The sequence below is a fragment of the Neopsephotus bourkii genome, unplaced genomic scaffold (genome assembly GCF_033783945.1).
Source record: "Neopsephotus bourkii isolate Nb327-2 ecotype Australia unplaced genomic scaffold, CSIRO-AGI_Nbou_v1 NB_1820, whole genome shotgun sequence".
NCBI lineage: Eukaryota > Metazoa > Chordata > Aves > Psittaciformes > Psittacidae > Neopsephotus > Neopsephotus bourkii.
In genome coordinates, this window is record NW_026902293.1 from 1,077,392 (window position 1) to 1,100,315 (window position 22,924).

At 39.7% G+C, this 22,924-nt stretch overlaps 1 protein-coding gene across 2 annotated transcripts in view; it reads right to left on the reverse strand.

The window, feature by feature from the left end:
* ATP6V1H (ATPase H+ transporting V1 subunit H) overlaps nucleotides 1-22,924 on the reverse strand; it is a 49,696-nt gene that overhangs the window by 14,240 nt on the left and 12,532 nt on the right. For both annotated transcript variants that reach the window (XM_061342936.1, XM_061342937.1), the window contains 8 exons: nucleotides 20,761-20,874; nucleotides 19,619-19,723; nucleotides 18,667-18,720; nucleotides 15,829-15,926; nucleotides 12,321-12,513; nucleotides 9,114-9,292; nucleotides 8,180-8,305; nucleotides 6,731-6,832 (listed from right to left, as the gene is read on the reverse strand). In XM_061342936.1, the coding sequence (XP_061198920.1) occupies nucleotides 6,731-6,832; nucleotides 8,180-8,305; nucleotides 9,114-9,292; nucleotides 12,321-12,513; nucleotides 15,829-15,926; nucleotides 18,667-18,720; nucleotides 19,619-19,723; nucleotides 20,761-20,874 (971 nt within the window). The remainder of the gene's footprint in view (nucleotides 1-6,730; nucleotides 6,833-8,179; nucleotides 8,306-9,113; nucleotides 9,293-12,320; nucleotides 12,514-15,828; nucleotides 15,927-18,666; nucleotides 18,721-19,618; nucleotides 19,724-20,760; nucleotides 20,875-22,924) is intronic.

Below are 22,924 nucleotides of genomic sequence, written 5' to 3' on the forward strand. Positions count from 1 at the left end.
AATACCCTCCCCTTGATAAATTGATGATAACCACGTCACTCCATTTTTCACAAGACTAAAGCCCCAGTACAGTCCAGCAGTGCCTAATCCAGAAAAAATGCTTGTCAACACACCAACACCTATTAAATCACCCAGCTGGTACACCTCACAGTGTTTCCTGACATTCAAACTGTAGTAGAGACATAGCTATTCCTGTACAAGATGCAGAACTGGCTGCTAGGGTACCATTTCCAGAAAAATCACATGCCTGAGCTCATCTTTCACTACAAACTTTACCACAGTAGTCAGCCATAACTTTTTAATAGCTATAGCAAATCCCACACAAAATACTGATGAAACCTTTTATCATGCCATGAATATATCATCTCTTTAAAAAAATATGGAAAGCAATACACTTAAAACTTGAAAAACTACCGCCATCCAGATGACACTCTACATGCAACATTTTGGTCTGTCATAACAAAGAAAGGTTGGAGAGAATTTGCAGGGAATATATGAACTGATTACGCACTGACTAACATATGGGTTTTTTTACATCAGTTCTCTCAGAGGTCTCTGAGCAGTTAAACATAATATCCTGTGAAGAGGCTATCCTTTGTATTACTATTAACCTGGTGTTATCCTGCCATTCTAAACTTGCATTAGCTATCTGCTTTTATTACTATTCTTTTCATGGCCAAATTAATGCATTCCTGCTGCACAACCCATTTTTGCAAACTGCATAACAAGTATAAAAACATAGCATGGAGATGAAAAAGACAATTTCCCGTTTCACTTTATGACTCCATCCTGGAGAACACAGGGAATATTATTTCGCAGAAATATCAAAACACATAAGGATGTTGCATACAACAGGAATGCATTCAGAGAAGTGCAGCTGTTTTAAGCTGGAAAATCATGGCTAAGAATTCAAAAAATTATTAGCAATGTAATGCAGTCAAAAAAAGCCTGTTTATGCCTCCCTTAAGCTGCCTCACATTTTTATGAGTTAAATATAAAACTGCTGCACATGAGGACAAGACTATGAAACACAAACAAGAATTTTTTCCACATTACAAGACTGACTTAAACACTGAATTTTCAGGAACTGAGGTAAAATGAGGCATTAAACTCACAAGCTTCCTTACATTAGGAACACACAAGGATCAAAATGAAAAGTTAAAAGCCTATAATCACAAGTGGTAATAAGATATTTCAGAGGACAGTACATCACTGAAATTATGGCTAAGAATATGACGAGCCAGAGAACAGCATTCTTGCACAATACTGCCTAATGGTACAAATCCCTTCCCAGACGCTTTTTATACCCACAGGTAAGAAAGTGTGAGGAAGGTTCACAGTTAATACCACTCCTTCAAGTTCCAAACCTGTGCAAAACACTATTGTTAGTTCTGTTTTCCCTGCCCTCAGCTATCGCTTACTTTACAACAGCAACAGATCCCAGTGAGCTGGTTATGATTCGTGCACGACTTCCGCAGTTCCCCATAATAACAGTGCACCAAGCCAAAACAGTGACAAGTCAAGCAAGTTTCTGGATGCAGAAGAGCGAGATTTTAACATGGCCCATTTAAGGGGGGGGAAAGGAAACAGAAGATGATGACAAATGAAAATAGTTTATACCACTATAGCAGAAAATACTAATATAAAATCCACACTACATATCCAAAAGCAGACCAAGATAAAAAAGGGAACGTAGTTAAGCTGTTTCTAAATCACAACCTAAGCAACGGAATGGCTCTAGGAGTCAATCTCTTGTACATGCAAAACATAAATCCCATGTTCACAGCATTCAAGTGACTGAAAACGTTTATCTTGCATAGCAGTAACTCTTGGGGCACATGGGAGTTGTACTGGAGGCTGATGTCTAGCCTGCATTTACTTTCAGCGACAGGAAACACCAATGCCATACTGCATCTCTGCTGTTAGACTGTTAAAAACACACATGGCTGAGCCTCATTAGAAGTCCACAGTGCTACTACCTTGAGAACCTCATCCTCAATGTGCAATTTTAAAGGCAAGTTAAAATTATTTAAGCTGACACCACTAGAGAACAGCCAAGCAAAAATGTAGTACTTAACAAATATTTTCTTTTGTCAGACAAAGAGAAAGGTTAGCCAGAACTGCCACTCTAGGTCTCCACTGCGTGCAGCAGGTAAACTCAACAAGTCTTAGGTTCGAATTCACCTCTGCAACCTTCAAAGGCAGGACAATCCAGTTAGGAGTTAAGGATAAACACTTAACAGAAAAAAGCATTTAAGACATTTGAATTCTGTTATTCCTCTAAACCAATGAAGAGCTTTCACTCTCAAAGTGAGTCATGCAATGAGAGTGTGAAATGCCAGCCAGACGTGGGAAGAGTAAACTATACCTGATGAAATCCATCCACGGGTCCTGAAGGAGCTGGTGCATAAAGCTGCTAAGCCACTGTTCCTCATATTTGAAAAATCATGGCAGTCAGGTGAAGTTCCCAATGACTGGAAAAAGGGAAATATAACCCCCATTTTCAAGAAGGGGAAAATGGATGACCCAGCGAATTACAGACCAGTCAGTCTCACCTCTGTGCCTGGCAAAATCCTGGAGCAGATTCTCCTGGAAGGCATGCTAAGGCACATGAAAAACAAGGTGCTTGGTGACAGCCAGCATGGCTTCACTTAGGGGAAATCCTGCCTCACCAATTTGGTGGCCCTCTATGATGGAGCTACTGAACTGATGGACAGGGGGAGAGCAGTTGATGTCATCTACCTGGATTTGTGCAAAGCATTCGACACTGTCCCACACGACATCCTTGTCTCTAAATTGGAGAGACATCAATTTGATGAATGGACCACTCAGTGGATAAAGAACTGGCTGGATGGCCACACACAAAGAGTTGTGGTCAATGGCTCAATGTCCGGCTGGAGACCAGTAACGAGTGGTGTCTCGCAGGGATTGGTGTTGCAACCAATCTTGTTCAACATCTTTGTCGCTGACATGGACAGTGGGATTGAGTGCGCCCTCAGCAAGTTTGCCGATGACACCAAGCTCTGTGGTTCGGTTGATACGCTGGAGGGAAGGAATGCCACCCAGAGGGACCTTGACACGCTTGTGAGGTGGGCTGATGCCAACCACATGAAGTTCAACCTTGCCAAGTGCAAGGTCCTACACCTGGGTTGGAGCAATCCCAGGCACAGCTACAGGTTGGGCAGAGAAAAGATTCAGAGCAGCCCTGCGGAGAAGGACCTGGGGTTGTTGGTCAATGAGAAAATTAACATGAGCCGGCTTCAGTGTGCGCTCACAGCCCAGAAAGCCAACCACATACTGGGCTGCATCAAAAGGAGCGTGACCAGCAGGTGGAATGAGGTGATCCTGGCCCTCTACTCTGCTCTCGTGAGACCTCACTTGGAGTATTGTGTACAGTTCTGGTGTCCTCAACATAAAAAGGACATGGATCTGTTGGAACAAGTCCAGAGGAGGGCCACGAAAATGATCAGGGGGCTGGAACACCTCCCGTATGAAGATAGGCTGAGAAAGTTGGGGCTCTTCACCTGGAGAAGAGAAGGCTGCATGGAGACCTCATAGCAGCCTTCCAGTATCTGAAGGGGGCCTATAGGGATGCTCAGAGGCACTCTTCATTAGGGACTGTAGAGATAGGACAAGGGGTAATGGTTAAGACTTAAACAGGGGAAGTTTACATTTGATATAAGGAAGAAGTTCTTTACTGTAAAGGTGGTGAGGCGTTGGAATGGGTTGCCGAAGGAAGTTGTGAATGCTCCATCCCTGGCAGTTTCTCAGACAAGCTGAGAAAGTTGGGGCTGTTCAGCCTGGAGAAGAGAAGGCTGCATGGAGACCTCATAGCAGGCTTCTAGTATTTGAAGGGGGCCTACAGGGATGCTGGGGAGGGACTCTTCATAGGGCAGCGAGTTAACACTTAAACAGGGGAAGTTTAGGTTGGATAGAAGGAGGAAGTTTTTTACTGTAAGGCTGGTGAGGCACTGGAATGGTTTGCCCAGGGAAGTTGTGAATACTCTATCCCTGGTGGTGCGCAGGGCCAGGTTGGAAAGAGCCCTGGGTGACACTGTTTAGTGTGAGGTGTCCCTGCCATGGCAGGGGGGTTGGAACGTGATCTTAAGGTCCTTTCCAACCCTAACTATTGTATTATTCTATACATCATGGTAAGAAATTGATGTGGGAACTGACATACAGTCCTCAGTATTTTAACTTTTAGCCCTAAAATTGCTGATGTCATGCTTAGTAAGAATACACTGTATTAAAAAGAAAATTATTTAAAAGAAAGAGATTGATGCATTTTAGTTTGTCCATCAGAACAGAAAGTTAAATAAGCCAAGTTTGTAAGTAGAAAGCAGCTGAAGTACAAGAATTTGATAAAAGAATGTGGGTTAGAATAGTAGTATAATAGCTCTTATTTGCTAGTGACCACTCTTTTCAAAGGCTGATGCACTTCTGAATAGGTTTAGCACCCTGACAGTTGAGCAGAGCTGTGGTCCCACCAGGAGTACTTTTTTCCCAACTACAGGTGGAGATGCACGTCCTGTTCACCCATTTATCTGACTTCACCACTTTGGTGCAGCAACTGCATGGCCAAACTAGGCCAAGCATTATGCCACATTTGGACAGATGTGTGCAAACTGTTTAAATATTATGCAAATCACTAACAAAATTGTTTCAGCTCAAAGCAGGAGCACCCAGTAGCAAAGCTTTTTTAGATTTGCTACTTGCAGGCAGCAGTGCAAGTTTACACCTTACTGAAGAGTATCTTGTTTTCCCTCCATAGAGCAGTTGTCATAGATTTCTTTTGGAAGACACAGGAGCTAATTAGCAAAACAGTTGATTTGTTTGCAGAATCACAGAATCCCAAGGGTTGGAAGGGACCACAAAAGATCATCTAGTCCAACCCCCCTGCAAGAGCAGGGTAACCTAGAGTACATCACACAGGAACTTGTCCAGGCGGGCCTTGAATATCTCAAACGTAGGAGACTCCACAACCCCCCTGGGCAACCTGTCCAGTGCTCTGTCACTCTCACAGTAAAAAAGTTTTTCCTGATGTTAACGTGGAACCTCCTATGCTCCAGTTTACACCCACTGCCCCCTGTCCTATCACTGGACATCACTGAAAAAAACCTAGCTCCATCACCCTGACACTAACCCTTTACATATTTGTAAACACTGATGAGGTCATCCCTCAGTCTTCTCCAAGCTAAAGAGACCCAGCTCCCTCAGCCTCTCCTCATAAGGGAGATGTTCCACTCCCTTAATCATCTTAGTTGCCCTGCACTGGACTCTCTCCATCAGGTCCCTGTCCTTCTTGAACTGAGGGGCCCAGAACCGGACACAATATTCCAGATGCGGCCTCACCAAGGCAGAATAGAGGGGGAGGAGAACCTCTCTTGACCTACTAACCACACCCTTTCTAATACACCCCAGGATGCCATTTGCCTTCTTGGCCACAAAGGCACGTTGCTGGCTCATGGTCATCTTCCTATCCACCAGGACTCCCAGGTCCCTTTCCCCTTCACTACTTTCCAGCAGGTCAACCCCCAACCTGTACTGGTACATGGGGTTGTTCTTCCCCAGATGCAAGACTCTACACTTGCCCTTGTGAAATTTTATCAAGTTTCTCCCCGCCCAACTCTCCAGCCTATCCAGGTCTCGCTCGATGGCAGCACAGCCTTCTGGTGTGTCAGCCATTCCTCCCAGTTTAGTGTCATCAGCGAACTTGCTGAGGGTACACTCGGTTCTCTCATCCAGGTCCAATATTTTAAAAATACCTTCAGTTCAAGATGCTCAAAAGACTACAAAGGCTGTGAGTTTTTCTAAGTGAATAAATGTTTTTAGCATACATACAGCATGAAGTTTCAGTCTGTTGTTCATGTTTCTACTACTGGCAGGACAGCAGAGTGAAGTGCTCATGTAATTCCCAACATGCCTACGAGACCATCCTCATCTTCCCCATTAAACCATATGCAGAAATCAGAAACAGATCACTACTTTGCTGCAAAAATTAAGTCACATGTCCCTTTGGGTGACTGATGAGCACAATTCCTGCAAAATCCAAAGGCCTCTTTCTGCTTCAGTGGTCTCCATTTACCTTAGAGATGCAATTATTCAGCAAACATCTTTGCTCCCAGGTTTAAAAAAAAAATATGCAGAAACGTCTGTTTATGTATTTTGACAGGAATTCAGGTTGACAATAAACATTAACACTTTCATTAAAATGTGTATTTGTGTAGCTGAAAGAAAACATGGTAAAATAGAAGACTGATAACTGAATATGTGCTAACATCACTGAAATTACAATAGCAATTGTTTGTGAGAAATCTTTTATCTGTAGTTTTAATTCACAAAATAGACTTAATCACTGACATAGTCCATCCCTACTGTAAGCCCAGTAAGTCATAATAGAAGGTAAGAATGATGTTGCTTAAATTCCTGGTAGTTCTTCTAATTTCTTCTGGTTCATGTCTTTTGCTTTAGTCTAAACAACTTAAGATTTCTTTAGACATAGGCTTCCATCACTGTTAAGAGACATTGAAATACATTAAGCCAAAGATTTTGTCTGTATTTTCTCACCTGATCTAGTCTGTGCTTTCTCACCTTCCTAGTGAATTAAACTTAAACACAACCTGCAACCCCTGTGTAGTATATTTTAATATAAATGCACAAAAAAAAGCCACAAGCAAAGGATATACTCTAGTTAGCCTCTTAAGTAACAACACGTTGGCATTTTTCTTACCGTTTCCCACGGGGATAGTGTCGCACGTACTCTCCCACATCATGAGCAGCTACAGCCAGCACTTGTGGGTCATCAGAAACCTCCAGAAGTTTTGTCAGGATTCTAAGAAAGGATTTGAAACAATCAAGTCCCAGGTTTCTGTTTGGGGTTTTGCTTTGGGTTTAAGCTTAAAATAACAAAGTCTGTAACCATAAAAATACAAGTCACCTAAACAGCAAAGCTAGAACAGAAATTTTTCCAAATATGCAGTTGCCCTTAAAACAATGGAGATCCTGCCCTAGTTAACAGAATTAAAGCATTCACTAGATTGAGTTTAGTGAGCTATATCTACAAATACCAATACCTATACCTAAGGTTTACAAGGTATCCCCTTTTTTCATACAGATGTTTCAAGACCAGCAGTACTGTACCAGCCTCAAGATAGCTGTACTTATAGACTGGAACAGGGGTGGGACACAGGCACAATATCTACACAAGGCCAACAGATGATGCTGGTTTTGTTATACAACAGACCCTAGTCTTGCTTGCATGCTTTTCCCAGCTCCTGCACCCAGGATCAAACACTATGGATTCAGAGAGCAGTAAGGCAACATTGCTGGTGACACAGCAAGGCGGGTACGACAAACCTGCTATCTATCAGCCTTTCTCCAGCTCTGTTCTTCCCCTCACCTTATAACATTAACCTTGCTGTTGCAGGAGAGGATGAAAAAGGGCAAAGTTTTATGGAAAACACTGTTACACAGAACTGTTTAAAAATTAAAAGGCATCATAGCAGTTGAGAACAACACAGCACACCAAGTTCTTTGGTTTGTACAACCATGAACAACTCTCGGTTCAAGACTGCCAATTTTCTGTTAGGTCTGGCACTTATTAGCAAATGCTCAACAAGAACAACAACACATTAGCAGTTAATAACAACACAGTTAAATATCTGAGAGCTCTTACAAGCTGCTTAAAGCCTAGACATCTGTACAGTACATACTTTCAGAAGCCAACAAATAAGTCCTTAACTCCAAAAAGAAAGATGAGCTTCAGCTTCACTTAATCTAACAATCTATGTATATCAAATACAGTCTCAAGACAAAATAATGAGACTGCAATGAAATGCAGCAAGTCAGATTTTCCATGGAACGCTGACACAGCTTTCAATGCACAAGTATTTAAAAGATAGGAGATCATTACACGGATCAACAATAACACAAAACTAAGACTAAGGTACGGACTCCCTTTATCATCATCCATACATTTTAGGCAGTAAAAGCAAATAAACAATTCTACTTCTGAACAAAACTAGCCATGAATAAGAACCATGTATTCTAAAAACAACAAGATGTTCTGACTTGCTTTCATTATAGGCATTACTTCATGTTGAAACGTAAAACATTAGATACAGGTTCAGTTAAACAGAAAATATTAAAGATTTCTGTTATTCAAGACTTGAAAACTTACTTGAGTAGCTCATAATTCTTCTCATTTAGTCTTACAGCATTCTCCCGCCAAAACTTCTCAGACTTGTGTACAGGACTCCACTCCAGCCTTCCTGACTTGAGCTCAGAACTGTACTCATCAAAGGAGCTGCAACATAGAAGGCCTAAATGAAGTATTGGCTAAGCTTTTACAAACAGAGTTTGAACTGTGTGCCCAAGCTTGTCCCTATTAAGACAAAGGTGGAACACAACTTGCTATGACAAATATGAAAGTCATCTCTCTGCAGAGCACAAGAACTGTGCCCTGCCTCAAAGTTCAACACTTTAAAAACAGCAAAACCATGAAAGGAAAGAGAAAAATTTGTTTTCACACATACCTTTCTATCCACCCCAAAACACAATTCCTGAAGAAAAACAAGCAAATAGAGGAAAAAACAAGCCACACAACCACAGCATTCAGGAGCTTAACTGGCTGTTTCACCCGTTTTCTAGGATTTAACTTCCCCAACCAAGGATTCCAGTCCTTGTCTTTCACCCAATTAAACCTTTGTCATGAACTACAATATGCAGTTCAATTTATGCATAAGAGCAAGAACTAGGCAAACACTAAGAAAAACTTCAGCTTATCTGGATAGCAAAATGTACGCTAATCAGGTAGTCTTCAGCTTAGACTGGAACTTCTATAGGATTCCTCTGACGTCCTTTACCAATTTATCAATTACAAAGATGATGTAGCCAAAAGTGAAGATTTATATATTTCCTATTCAGCTTGTAAACACACACTTAGAAAATGAAACTTTTATCTACAACCAGCATCTCTGTATGCTCTACCTTATCAACTAGCATTTATATACCCTAATTCTGTATCTTATTTAGCCTTAAAAAATAAACAAAAAATTACCAATGTTCATATAATTGCTTTTTTTTAAAAAAAAAGTTCTCACTGCGAAGCATACCTAAGGTCCTGTACACTCTCACCAAGCTTGTCCAGTAGAAATTTGATATCTTCACTTATGTCTTCATCATCGTATTTCTGCTGATCCAGATTCTCTAGCTGCTTCAAAACTTTACACTGAATCATGGCAAGAGCATATTCTTGGCGAGTTTCTCTCTCAGTAGATTTCTCTAACAAATTCTAGGGAAGCAAAAATTCACTTTAAGACCAGACTACTTTGAAACAAAGTGGTTATTTTTAAGAAATTGTTGCTTTTTAATTTATTGACAGAATTGGCCACTTGCCCAAAATAATCATTGCAAAGAAGTAAAGTATGAGTCTACCACACAGTGGCTGCTTTACACCGACATTTAGTAGCATAAATTGCTTAGGACTGACTTTACAATGCAGGAGGAGCATCCATATCTGTCACTACAGCAGATGAATAGGAACTTACCACAAAAAGGAAAAAAACAAAGGCTCTGTCTTGCAAGGTAGAAGTAAAGCAACCCTATGTGCTGGAAAACAAAACCACTACTGAGTTCAGCTTAGGTCATTTACACTTTTTCCCCCCCTAGATGGTGTCCTACCTTCAATACTAGAAAGTATTAATGCACCTGTGTTGGTCATTTTCCAGATCAAATTGGGCTGACTACTAAGACTAATCAAAGAAAAAGGCCAAGTTTATATCCCAAATACCAGATTGTCTGCTATAAGCAACTACTTTTATCTGGTACTATCTTTTTAGATTTCTATGCAGCAATAGCACAAAGCAGGAAAGCCTCCCCCTGTTATCCCCCACCAAAAAAAAGAATACCCACAAACAAAAAACAATCTGAAGTCATCTTTCGAACTCAAGAGTTACCATCTGGATTAGAACATCTTCTTTTGAATTTGGCAGTATTCCAATTAAACATTTTTACTCAAACTGAAGCTTGTTCGTAAGACTGGAATTAGAAGCACAGAACGCAATAGCCAAGTTCAGTCTCATTTATTCATTACGCTTCTCCTCAGTTTAATCAGCCTCAAATGTTGTTATTCACAGCTAGACACCTGCACTTTTTGATAAAGCTGAAAACATGAATTCCACATAAAAGAGAAAGTCCTTAACAAACAGAACACGTGTTTATATAAAGAAGCCCTAACATGTACCAGAATAAGCAAAGAAACAATATAGAAGGAATTTGACTCCATCATCCTCATTCATGTCACAGAACCATTACTCTTCAGGTTTCTAAGATATCAGATACCAGATCAGCTGCAAGAACACTGCAAGTAAATGTTAAAACTTGCATACTGAAAGTCATATTCCTGCTTTAATGTGCAAAACCCCACATTCTTATTTCAGTAAGAGAAGTGAGAAGTAAAAGGTAACTTACAGAGAGTAATGCTAAATTATTTGGAGTTAAAAGTGCTAATGAGCGCAAAAGAACAAATAATGAATCTTCAAAGACAATATATTCAACAAGCTCAAGGAGCAGGTTAGGAGAGTACAAGCAGGAACACATAACTAAACAGAATGGATCAGTAAACTACTCAGTGATAAAAATAATCTTAAGGTACAAAATAAGCTACAGGTAGGAAACACATAAAAGACAGAAGTACAAAAAATGAGGGAAAAACACCCCCACATTTTAATAGGTAAAGTAATTGATTCAAAGTTGCTTTACAGAAAAAAAACCCCAAAACATGACAGTTACACGCTTCAGGCAGTTAACTTGCCAAAAAGGTGAGACAGGTCAGATTTGGAGAAATCAAGTAGTAGAGGAGACATATATGTAACTGCCCAGACTCATGACATACCTTCAGTAATGCACAAGCAGTAGAGATGATCAGAGGAGTCATCAGGCCCAGTCCTTTATGCAATTCACCTCCCCCCTCCCAAAATAAAAAAATGAAAAGGGCTATTTTGCCTCTGCTACATATTTTAACTTCACTTCAGAACTCACAGGTCTGATGTCTAATTTCTAATCTATTATTTCTTGGCTCCTAGTTTATAACCTCATTTTCATGCCAACACTAGTCTTTAATATTGAAGAAAAAAACCAGCTTAAGTTAATTTCCCTGAAGCCTGGAACAGAACCATCTTACTCTTTCTTAGCCTTTATTTATTAAAAGAACACTTCATTTTTGTCTCCTCTTGTAAACCACATGAAATTTAAGAACTAGCAATTATTTCTCCTATTTTTTAGGACTTGCCGAGCCTCTCAGCTTTCCCCTGCCCTCCCAAGTTGTCTTGCTATACACCCATGAATAATCCTAACATTAAGATCCTAAAGAACACTAGGACATCTACAGAGGTCTGCATAACAAGAATAGCCCCTACTGAATACCTCATGCCACTGACTGCTTTCAACAGAAATTTTTCTAAGTGGCAGATGCTTTTGGCTAGAGAGACTAAGTTACAGAGTAAGCCCCTCCACACAGCTTATTATTAATGATCAGCAAGTCAGTAAGCAACAATTCCGCTCTTGCCATCCTAATCTGCTTGCAACATCTCCTACTGGAACATAACACCAAGGAGAACAGTTCCCAATGTCTACACCTATTCAGGATAAAAATCCTGTTTTAAAGCAGGATTACAAGTTGTTATAACACTCCTGTATTACATACAGGACACTTGACAAGCATACACATAAAACTATGTGCACATGCACAATTAGCATTAATGAACGTAAACTGGTACTCTCACATTGAAAACATTGAGCCTCAGTGGATCAGTTATTCCAAATTATCTTAAATAGGACCAGTGATGGACACAAGAAGCCAACTTATTGCTTTTACATGGATATTCTCATTCATCTTCATAGAGCCACCAAAAGTCTTTTGGATTAGTAGACACAAATAATTTCTACGTCAGTCAGTCGGACAAATGTGTTTAAAATAATATTTTTAATTAAAGCTTCATAAGGATAAATTTATCAAGTATTAGTAACTAGTGTTTTACACTAGTACCAGTAGAAACGAAATCTTGAACTAAAGAAGGGAAATCACTAGTGCTTCTGTCAGCAGATTTCTTTACTCGACTTTTACAAAGACATTGTATAACAGACTTCTATACTTGTAATAGCATATCTTTTACCTGTAGCAAAACTCAGTTCATAAAAGAATAAAAAAGAATTAAGCTTTCAATCCAGTTTACTGATACAGTTCAGCAGAAACAGCTGTGCATCAGGAACATCTGATTTGAGAGAGAAGCATAGTGGGATTGCAGTCAACAGATACTTACACGAAATGCTGCAAGGATGATTCTAGTTACTTTCTCTTTGACAGACTCCTGAAGAATATCTGACAGCACTGGAACAATATTATACCGCCGGAGATATTCACACATTTGAGGGCTAAATGCCAGCAGCCACACACAGAAAATCATCTGATACTGGAGCTGGAATCCACATTTGTTGCTCAAGACACCCATGATACTGAAAGATTAGCATAATATACATTGAACCACCCTGAAACATTAAAAGTGGTTAACAGGAGTTTATTGCAAAGAGCTGCTGAGGATGAGCGTACAAAGCATGCTTCACAGTATTTACTTCACAGTAATACTGTACCAGTATTTACCATTGTGCAAGCAGCTTGTTCAGAAAGCCATCTTTTAAAGATACAGTTACTTTCTCCTTAGCCTTACAGCCATGACAACTTTTCCCATTGTCCTGGGTTCAGCAGTAGCAGTCATTTTTCTCCTTAGTAGCTGATGCAGTGCTCTGTTTTTGACTTTCAGCCTGGCAACAGCGCTGATGACACCAATGTTTTTAGTTGCTGCTCAGTAATGTTTACTCTGACCAAGGACTTTGTGAGCCTCATGCTCTGCCAGAGAGGAGGGGAAGCCAGGAGGAAGCAGAGACAGGACACCTGACCCAAACTAGCTAAAGAGGTATTCCATACCACAGCACGTCATGCCCACTATATAAACTGAGGGCAGTTACCCAAAAGGGTTAGATCACTGCTTGGGTCGGGCTAGGTATTGGTTGGCGGGTGATGAGCTGTTGTATTCCCTTGTTGTTTCCCTTATCATTATTATTATTGGTGGTAGCAGTAGTGACTTGTGTTATACCTTAGTTACTGGACTGTTCTTATCTCAATCCCTGGGAGTCACACTCCTTCAATTCTGCTCCCCATTCCTCCAGGAGTGGGGGGAAGGAAGGTGTGGGAGTGAGCGAGCGGCTACGTGGTTCTGAGTTACTGGCTGGGCTTAAACCATAACAGTTCTTTTTGATTTGTCCCTCTCTGGTATGACCAGAATAACTAGAAACCCCATTAAGTGTTTTACTAATTTTTCTGGATTTTGCACTTGCTCAGTGGTGAAATTCTAAAGCACTGGAGGGGCCCACTGGCCTAGATACTTATCCATACTATCTCATACACCCTGTCACTCATGACTGTCAAGCCTCAGGGAAAACCTCTTGGTCCTCCTATATCATTGTCTAACCCTAGACAAGGCCCAAACCTGCTTAACTCTCGAGATCAGACAAAATGGTCGTGGGTAAAACACACTCTGTATGCATGCCAACACGGTGATCCCCCTTCACAATCAGCAAGCAGGACCAAGGGTACCTAAACGTCATTCAAAACCTTCAGAACTCTCAATGATGTAAATAGTCGGGGGGGGGCCTGGGAACATAAGGGAATGTCTCCCTCACAGGTTGACCACCCAAGTAGGGGAAAAAAGATGTGTAATTGCTAAGCACTTCTATTATATACCTCCCAAAGCATACAGGTGGTGACCACACAGGGAATGCAAGCCAGATCAGTTTCATGATCAATTATTCTATTGCATTACAAGTCATTACCATAAAGTACAATGAAACAAGAACTTGGGCTAAGGCCCAAGGCCCCCAGCTGATAAACACTAATGCAGCAAATACCAGCTGTAAGTAAGGTACAACATGCTGAAACTGTGAGATAAAGAGCAAGAACTTTGAGAGCCAATAAATCAGCATTGTGACAAGTGACTATTAATCCGAAACAATGAATGCTTATCACAAATACGATTAGACACACTCCAGTAAGATCTGTCGTTATCTCAACACTTCATGACCCACGTTGGGCACCAAAAAGAACTGTCATGGTTCAAGCCCAGCCAGTAACCCAGAAACATGTAGCCGCTCACTCACTCCCCCACCCCCGTTCCTCCCCCCCACTCCCTGAGGGATGGGGAGGAGAATCAAAAGAATGTAACTCCCACGGGTTGAGATAAAAACAGTCCAGTAACTAAGGTATAACACAAGCCACTACTGCTACCACCAACAATAATGATAAGGGAAATAACAAGGGAAGAGAATACAACAGCTCATCACCTGCTGACCAATACCCATCCCGACTCAAACAGTGATCTAACCCTTCCAGGTAATTGCCCCCAGTTTATATAGTGGGCATGACATGCTGTGGTATGGAGTACCTCTTTAGCTGGTTTGTGTCAGGTGTCCTGTCTCTGCTTCCTCCTGGCTTCCCCTCCTCTCTGGCAGAGCATGAGGCTCCCAAAGTCCTTGGTCAGAGTAAACGTCACTGAGCAGCAACTAAAAACATCGGAGTCATCAGCGCTGTTCCCAGGCTGAAAGTCAAAACCACAGCACTGCACCAGCTACTAAGGAGAAAAATGACTGCTACTGCTGAACCCAGGATATCCATGTGAACTGATGTACTGTACCCATCTTCAGGTTCACTGAGACTTTTTCTACTGGCATGTTTACAGCATTATTAGTCATTCTAGGAGAAACGGAGAAACACATAACTACCCTTTCAGAGTTATGAAGGAGAAGGAGTAAGCAGACACAACAAAATCTATACAAATTGAACTTGTTTCCTTAACTGTATCTCTCCACAGGAGTGTCTGAAATGAGCTAAAGTAGTCATTATTTAACAAGTGAGTTCTCAGAAAACAGCTAATAAAATAACACATCACAGATACACAAAGCACTGCTAAACAACAAATAGTATCACAAGATCTCCAAGAAGAAATCATGCAGAAGCTTTGCTCAGCTGAAGTTCTGAAAATTTAATAAGCAATTTACAGCTGCATTCCAAAATAGCTAACACTATTTAAAAAGAAGAAAAAAAAAAAAAAAAAAAAGCTTCTTTGGTGAAAAAGTTTGTTTCAATAGTGTCATCTTGACACACGTGAACATCATTCGAACTTTCACTTCACAGGCAACTTCTGATTGTTCTCCATTTCTGCACAGGGGCTACTTTTTCCACCAACCCAAATAGAGGCATGCATGACAGAAAAGTTATATATAGACAAGCATTTCTTAAATAAGGTGACAACTTCCTATTCTTACACAGAGCTATTTATGATGATAATTACCTATTTGAAGCCATGTGAATAAAAAAAAAGCAACAATTGAGCATAGCTTTAGAACATGTTTCTCCTTTCACAAATATTTACACACTGAACTCCAAACTGAAAGACAAGGAAGATTAGCAGAAACTCATTTCATTAGTCCTTACTCAGATAATAAACAAAGAACCTTTAGGTGAAGACAAACAGTTATACTCTTGTTCAGATATTTATTAAAGCAGTTCTCAGTGGAAAGTAGCATTCCTCAACATTGGTACCTGTATCCGCAAGTTTGATTTGTCTATTTGATTGTATTAATGTTTGAAAACAAACAGGCTTTGTACTAAAACAGATCAGCTGTCTTTTGCAGGAGAGCTCTATTCCAAAAGAGGTCACTGGGAAATGTGCTATTGTGTGCGTACGTATATCCATATCAATTGAAATAAATGCTCACCAATTTACTCCATCTGCTTCTACCCACGCAAAGCGATACTCATTGACCCTGAGCATCAGCTGTAGACATCCAGCAACACATTGTACATACTGGGAACTCTAGGTGAAGAGAAGAACATACCACTTCTTGTAAGAAGAGTTAGATAGTAAGTACCAAAGTTCGGTTTTCCAGACTGGGCTTTACTGTCATACTTCAACATGCATTTCTCCAATGACATTTCCAAGTCAAATATGCTCACTCTTATTAGAATGCTTTACAACCCTCTATTTAAAATAAATAAATAAATAATAATCTCACAAGAAAAAGTGGGAAGTAAAATATAAATGAAGAGTTTTAAAAAGGAAAAAAGTATTATGAAAGTGATACTATTTTACATTACCATAACAGATTTTTATAACCCATTTGAATATGCATTCTTTCGGTATCTATGAATGAAGGCTGTCTTCTGCCTTCATCCAGAGTCAATTGTTATTCCATTGAGCAAATTTTGGGAAATAAATCAGCAAGCTGGTTACCAGTTTGAAGAAGTTTACTAGAGGTCATTGTAGAAAAAGCAGTGTTGAATTCAGGCTCTTTCTACACCCATTCTCCAACACAAAACAGCGGTGGTGTCATTACAATTGTGTATCTTCCTATGCGTGTGCCACATGCTAAGTACCATGCTTATCATAATGAGAGGTGTATTTTCACAAAACAACACCATTAGAAAAATGATTATGCAAAATCATCTTCAAAGTTTAGCTTTCCATTTTATTTTTTTCCTCATTAAAAGCTTAGCATAGTATATCGTGCTAAGAAAAGACAAACTTTCCCATTAGGAAAGCATGAAGATGCACCACTGTATTCTATTTTCATTCAGACTCCTACATGAACAGTCACTAGAACAGAATCATTAAGCAGCTTTTCATCTTGAAAAGCATTCCTTTTTTTGTGCAGTAATACACAAAATGGGCAGCAGTTCAAAAATGGGCTTTGGCCAACACATTGTCCTCCCACTACAGCAACAGAGATCCCAAGGCACAACTAAAGCGGCATTTTTTTATTTGTTCTCAGTCAACTTTTGACATCATCTTCGCCAATACTCAGATATGCTGCTGATAAAATGTTGTGGGGTTTTTTTTTTCCTCTATAATCCTTCTTCTTTACTAAGTGTCTTGAAAATCTTATGGTAGATCACTCACATAATACAAGGTCAAGCCTTTCAAACATTTAATGGAGTGAAGAAGTTAGGCAATACCACATGAAAAGAAACAATAAATAAAATTTAAAATATAAAGATTAACTCATTCTGTGTCACTTATCAGAGATTAAGACCTTTATGGAAAAACTGAGTTTGAACATCTAGGCCCAAATCATCATACAGAACATTCATTTTCTTGGGTTCATTCTCACCTACCATGCAAATTAACCAGCTGTAAATATACAGGCAGCCCTCCCACCTCAAATAATGTATTAATTTATCTGCATCACTAACTTGTGCACTACTGACTTGGAGCTTTCTTTTTAAAGAGTCTGTCATTAAAGCATTCTCTTTCAATACTGTTATAATTAAAATTTCATAATAGATCCCAGCCATCATCTCTTGTGTAAAATGCTACAACTGCAGCTCTAATTCACTCTGAAATAAATTAGTCAGGACCTGCTTCGGAATCCTGCACAAGCTAGATCTGCAGTCAGAACACTAACAAAGTCAAAATAACACTTACCCAAATTAATTATCCTAGAACATATCTGCACTATCAGTTCTGCTGCTTTGGAACCCTGCAGTGATGACAGTACATCCAATCAGGAGTACAGTACAATGCGTACAGATTTCTAAACAAGTCAGAAGAGCTCACAGTTCCATAGCAAGTGGTGTTGCATACTGTAGAACTATTTACTCTTTTAAGGCTGTATGACCAACATCTATCAGCCTAACGAAACCTAGCAGTTCTGCATGCTATTCTGTACATGAAATACTGAAATACTTCAACTCCTATGTTCAGGCTGCAATTTCACCCCTTATCCAAGGTCATGCATAAGAGTCTTTCATCTTTTCTATTTTAAACCCCAGTCAGGTGGCAATTTAACATGAAGCTAACACTTTAAAGCGATGACTACATGTAGAAGAAAAATTTCAGGTTCATATTTAAGTCTTCTGAAAAACTGAACAATTTCAGGTTGCAAAAGGAACAAAAGACCAAACTGAATTCTACTCAACATTAAGCCACAATAAACCGCCTTGCTGTGCCACAACAAAACAGAAAATCCAGTTATGATGATCACTTGTGTTTGTCATCCTGCCACAGTTCATCTCCAAGCTCAACCACCATTATAACTACATAAAATTTAGTACAAATGAATACCAAAAAAGGACAATCTGTTTTCACCTGAATTCAAGCTATTCAAATATGAAAAGCTTACAGCTCTGAAAGCACTGGTTAAGGGGCTATGTTAGCTTTTAATATCTAACGTGTCCTTTCTAAGTTCTTCACATCACAAGAGCTTCTTAGTGTCAGGTTTCTTCTACAAGTTCAACAGTTCAGTGCTAAACAGAGAGTATTTTTGAAATATTAAATTCATTGCACTTATTTTTCATTTTTTCAAGCTTTAAAACCTCTACAGTTTTAAAAACCCAAACCCATCTGGAAAATACTTCCACTGTCAGCATTCTCTGAGAAATCAGTATTTTAAAAGTACTTTTGTTTCTTGGCGCCATCACCTGGCACTCTGTTGTTGTACAATTCTGATTCAAAGTACTTTCTATTACAGACACCAGAACAGCTCTGCACCTTAATCTGATGAGTTGGTATCACCTGCCCAAAACAGCAAATTGACATAAGTCAAAGATATACTCACATCAGTTGTGGAGACTGCTCCTGCTTCCACAGAACTCCCCGTACCACGCAGTTTCTAACAGAAAAAATCAAAGTTTAAGAACATGCTTACAGAACAGTTGTCACCAAGTTTCTTTCAACTCTCCAATCTCTCTAGTCATAAAAGTATTAAGAATCTAATAGATTCTTTTCCTGCGCAATATATTATGATAATATACTGTATCGAATTTCCACACACAAACCATCGTGTCTAGAAGAATATGCTTGGACCCAACCCTGGTATATCAGAATTTTTATTTATTTAACTGTGAATTTACTGAAGACTTTTATCCATTTTCATATTAGAATTTGAAAACTTAAAGAATGACAAATCACTGGGTTTTGATAAGGATTGAAGGCAAAATCTCCAAAAATAAATAGAAAGGAGAAGGATTCATCTTTGAAGCACTAACCAGCAGTAAGCAGCTCATACTGAGCTAATGGCATAAAAATACTGTCCAAATAAGTCAGGATTTCTTTAGTTTGAAGAGACAGGACTGAAAATAACAGCTCTGTCCTACAGCAAATTGGAAAAAAGTTTTGATGTTCACTTCCTGTTGCCATGTGATTTTTCTTCCCAGCAAATAGCTCTGAGAAACAAAACACTACAGAGATACAGAAAACCTTCAAATGGTTCCTCAGTGTCCAGGAAAAAAAAAAAAAAAACAAACAAACAAAAAAAATGGTAACCAACAGAAAAGCCAAAAGGCAAAAGGCCTTATTTTTTAATTTACATTTCAAGAACTGGAGTAGAAAACATAAAATATTAAATTAAAAACTATGTGTTCGAATAAAGGATATTTAGCTTTAAAAATGACGAAGTAAAATTTCATTTTAAAAAAGGAAAGCCAAAAATATGCCTTATTCACACATCTATATTCTTGAAGAAAATCTCCAAAGTCACTGTAGTGTTTAAACAGGAGTAGTTTTTTTACCTGTGAGCTGAGCTGAGTTTTAATCCAGTTGAAATAGTAATTCAAGTCACTGCCTTCCATAAGTTCCCTCCCCCAAGCAGCCAGTTTGGCAATAATTCTTGCTGCCTGAAAAAGAATTCAATAAATAGATTTTTCAAATGCAACAACTTCAGGATTCAATGAGAAGTCCTATAAGCTCTGGAAACTAAGCTTTTTTCATAGCAGACCACATGATGCTGTGGTTTAGACTGATGACTGAACCAGTGCTGATGACATACCACAGTTTTAGATGCTGCTGAGCAGTACTCGAACAACATCTAGGACTTCTCTGTTTCTCACTCTACACTTTCAGTGAGTAGATTGGGGGGATAAAGGGGATGGTGACCACCAAGCAGCTGGGAGGGGACACAGTGGGAGAGCTGACCAAAGAATTATACTGGCTGGGCATCAGTCTGCTGGTGCTGTGTGACTGCTTTGCATCACTCCTTTCTGTTGGATTCATTTCAGGTTCCACTCCCTCCCTTCTCTCCCCTTCACCTACTAAACTGTCTTTACCTTGGCCTACAAGTTCTTTTGCTTCTGCCCTCCCAATTCTCCCCCCAGTCCTGCTGTGGGGACTGTGCAAGCAACTGGGTGGGAGCTTTCCTGTCAGCCAGGGTGAAGCCACCACAAGAGCACACATTATTTCTTCCCCAGTACGCTTACAAACCATATTCAAACAGAGTTTGAGTGGCACTGTACCAGTTTGAGCATATTAGAGAATGAGGTTAGTCAAGATAAGGGTATTTCCCTTTCACATGATAAGAACTTAAAACTCTAATATTTGTACAGCATGAGGAGCACTGGCAGTTATGACAAAACTTATTTTTCTAGTTATGTCTTACTATGTTTAATTAATCCCAAAATCCCTGCTTTTCTAAGCCTTTAAAACCTGCTTTGACCCCCCAGAAAAAAAAAACAATGCCAATAAACAATGTAACTTTTCTTTCTAAGATGTGGCCAAGCGAAGCTTGCATCACCCAGGTACAGCTCATCTAGACTGCAACAGGAAAACTTTCTAGTCCAGGCAGTAGTTCAGCTTCAAACTCCAAAAGTCTCCTGAAGAAAAATAAACACAGCATTTTTCTCTACCATCTTCAGGAACAGGTTCATTTAAAACTTACCATATGCACAGTGAAAAGATCTTGTCGATTCAACATCGGCAGAAAATAGGACCACGCAGTGTTTTTGCCGCGTTTTGCATAATCAAAGAAGATAGACACACGCTGATGATTTTCCTGTAAAAATGGGGAGAGACTTGTAAAAGCACTCAACATAAAGCAGTTATTTGCTTCTCTGTGTTGGCACATATTACCAGCGTGTATCCTGGCTTGTAAAAGCCCATAGTAATTTTTCAGACTGACAGTTGGATACAGTTCATTTCAGAGGTTCACCACTAAGATTAGACATTTGTGGCAAGGAGAAAACCTTTAAAACCCTAGTTAGATCTCAGCACTCCAACACCTGCTTGAATAACAATGGATGTATCCTTTTGATCAAGCAAGCAGAATGAGAGAAATGAGAGAGAAGCTAAACACTGTCGTTTTCCAGAGGAATACTACTCTTCAATCAATTATGTTCAATCAGGTCCATACAAAGTTTTCCCCATATTGCTACTTCCACACAAAAGCCTGTTCAACTTGGCTGTGTATGCTACAAGTGAAAATTCAGAGATGTAAGATAGTCCTGCCTCTCCATTCCTCTCAATCGGAAGTGAGCTCTTCTCTACCAGATGAGGCTGCAACTGATTCAGCTGATATCTCAGGCAACCTGCATACCTAGGAGAAGACATAGCCACCAGAACTCTGTTCTCCAAGGTTTCTAGGCTGAACCACAAGAGAACATTAAGCACCTGAACCTGAGCACTGTGCAGTTTCTTCAAGCATCTCCTCTAATAACCACTGTGATATGTAGCTATTATGGTTCCCCTTAAAACAGAACAAAGAGGCCATGCAAACCTGGAGGAGAAAGAGGAGCTCTGCTACTTCCTAATAGTCTAGAATACAGCCTTCCAGAAAATCAAATACCTGGATTACTGCTTCATCTCAGCATTCCCACTAAGCTTTAATTCTTAAGAGATATCTCCCTATTGAAGTTAAGCTCCTATAGCCAAGTACACAACTCCTGAATCACTGTAACAGAGAAACCCACAAGGGAACAACATCTCAGTCTCCACTACCCAACTAATTTAATTTTCAAACTCTGCTAGCTGCAGGGCTGTCCTCCATTCATTCAGCACCTTATTATTAACTTCATGGGCCAACTACGCTGCAGGCTCTTAAAGATTTCATAAGTAACAGACTGTGCAGTGTGATGGGATCACTGATCCAGAGAAATTATTCCAAGTGTTTATCATATGAATAGAATAATTGTTTCCTCAGGGACTCCAGTATGCTAACACTCCACCTTCAGAAATAAGCAGAATGGTGATATACTTATAAGGCAATAACACATTAATTCCACTTCTGCCAGCCTCCAAGAGAAAACTTTCCTAGAACAATGATCAAATCTGTAAGTAGTATTACTGGAACAATCCTAGACATCTAGACAGCTTTTGTGTGCTCAAAATACAGTTGATATGATTTTTACACCTCACAAGAAAAGCATAGCAAGGTAACAGAAGAAACACAGTCATCATCAATACAGATAAAAGCTGGATACTGTTAACCTGTGATAGTTTCTAGAAGTTTCAGCTATCAAAAGTAGCTTTCAAATATTGTTTGTCTCGTGAAACTGCAGTGAACATCCTTGCTCAAAATAATTTCACTTGAAGAGTCACTGGCACCATGAAAGACCACGTCCCTGAATAATTTCTCACTTAAAATCTTTGTGTGTACTGAAAACTACTTGGGCAAAGACAGGAGACTTCATATCCACTACTGTGGATTCTTCTGCCCAGGCAGTCTGCAGAGACCCCCGCACTAAACTCAAGAGTCATTGGTCAATATGCTGCTTTCTAACAAGAATCTTACACCTTGAAGATGTGCAAGCAAGGCTCCATAAGAAACCACTGACAGCGTGTTCCACCTTCTGAACATGACCAAAAGAAAATAGAAGTCCTACTGCAGTTTTGCCTCATGGAGAGATAGAAGATTAGGAAGTCCTGGGATGATGCCATGCAGATGCCTGCACAAAAGCCCTCTTGCTATGCCAGCAGCAAGATATCCCTGAATAATGAAATTACACAGAGTGCTGCAAAAGCCAGTGCAGCCTTTCAGACACTGAAGCAGAACTCCTAAAGTGAAAAAGACATCAATTTCAAACAAAAGAGAATATATACATACATAT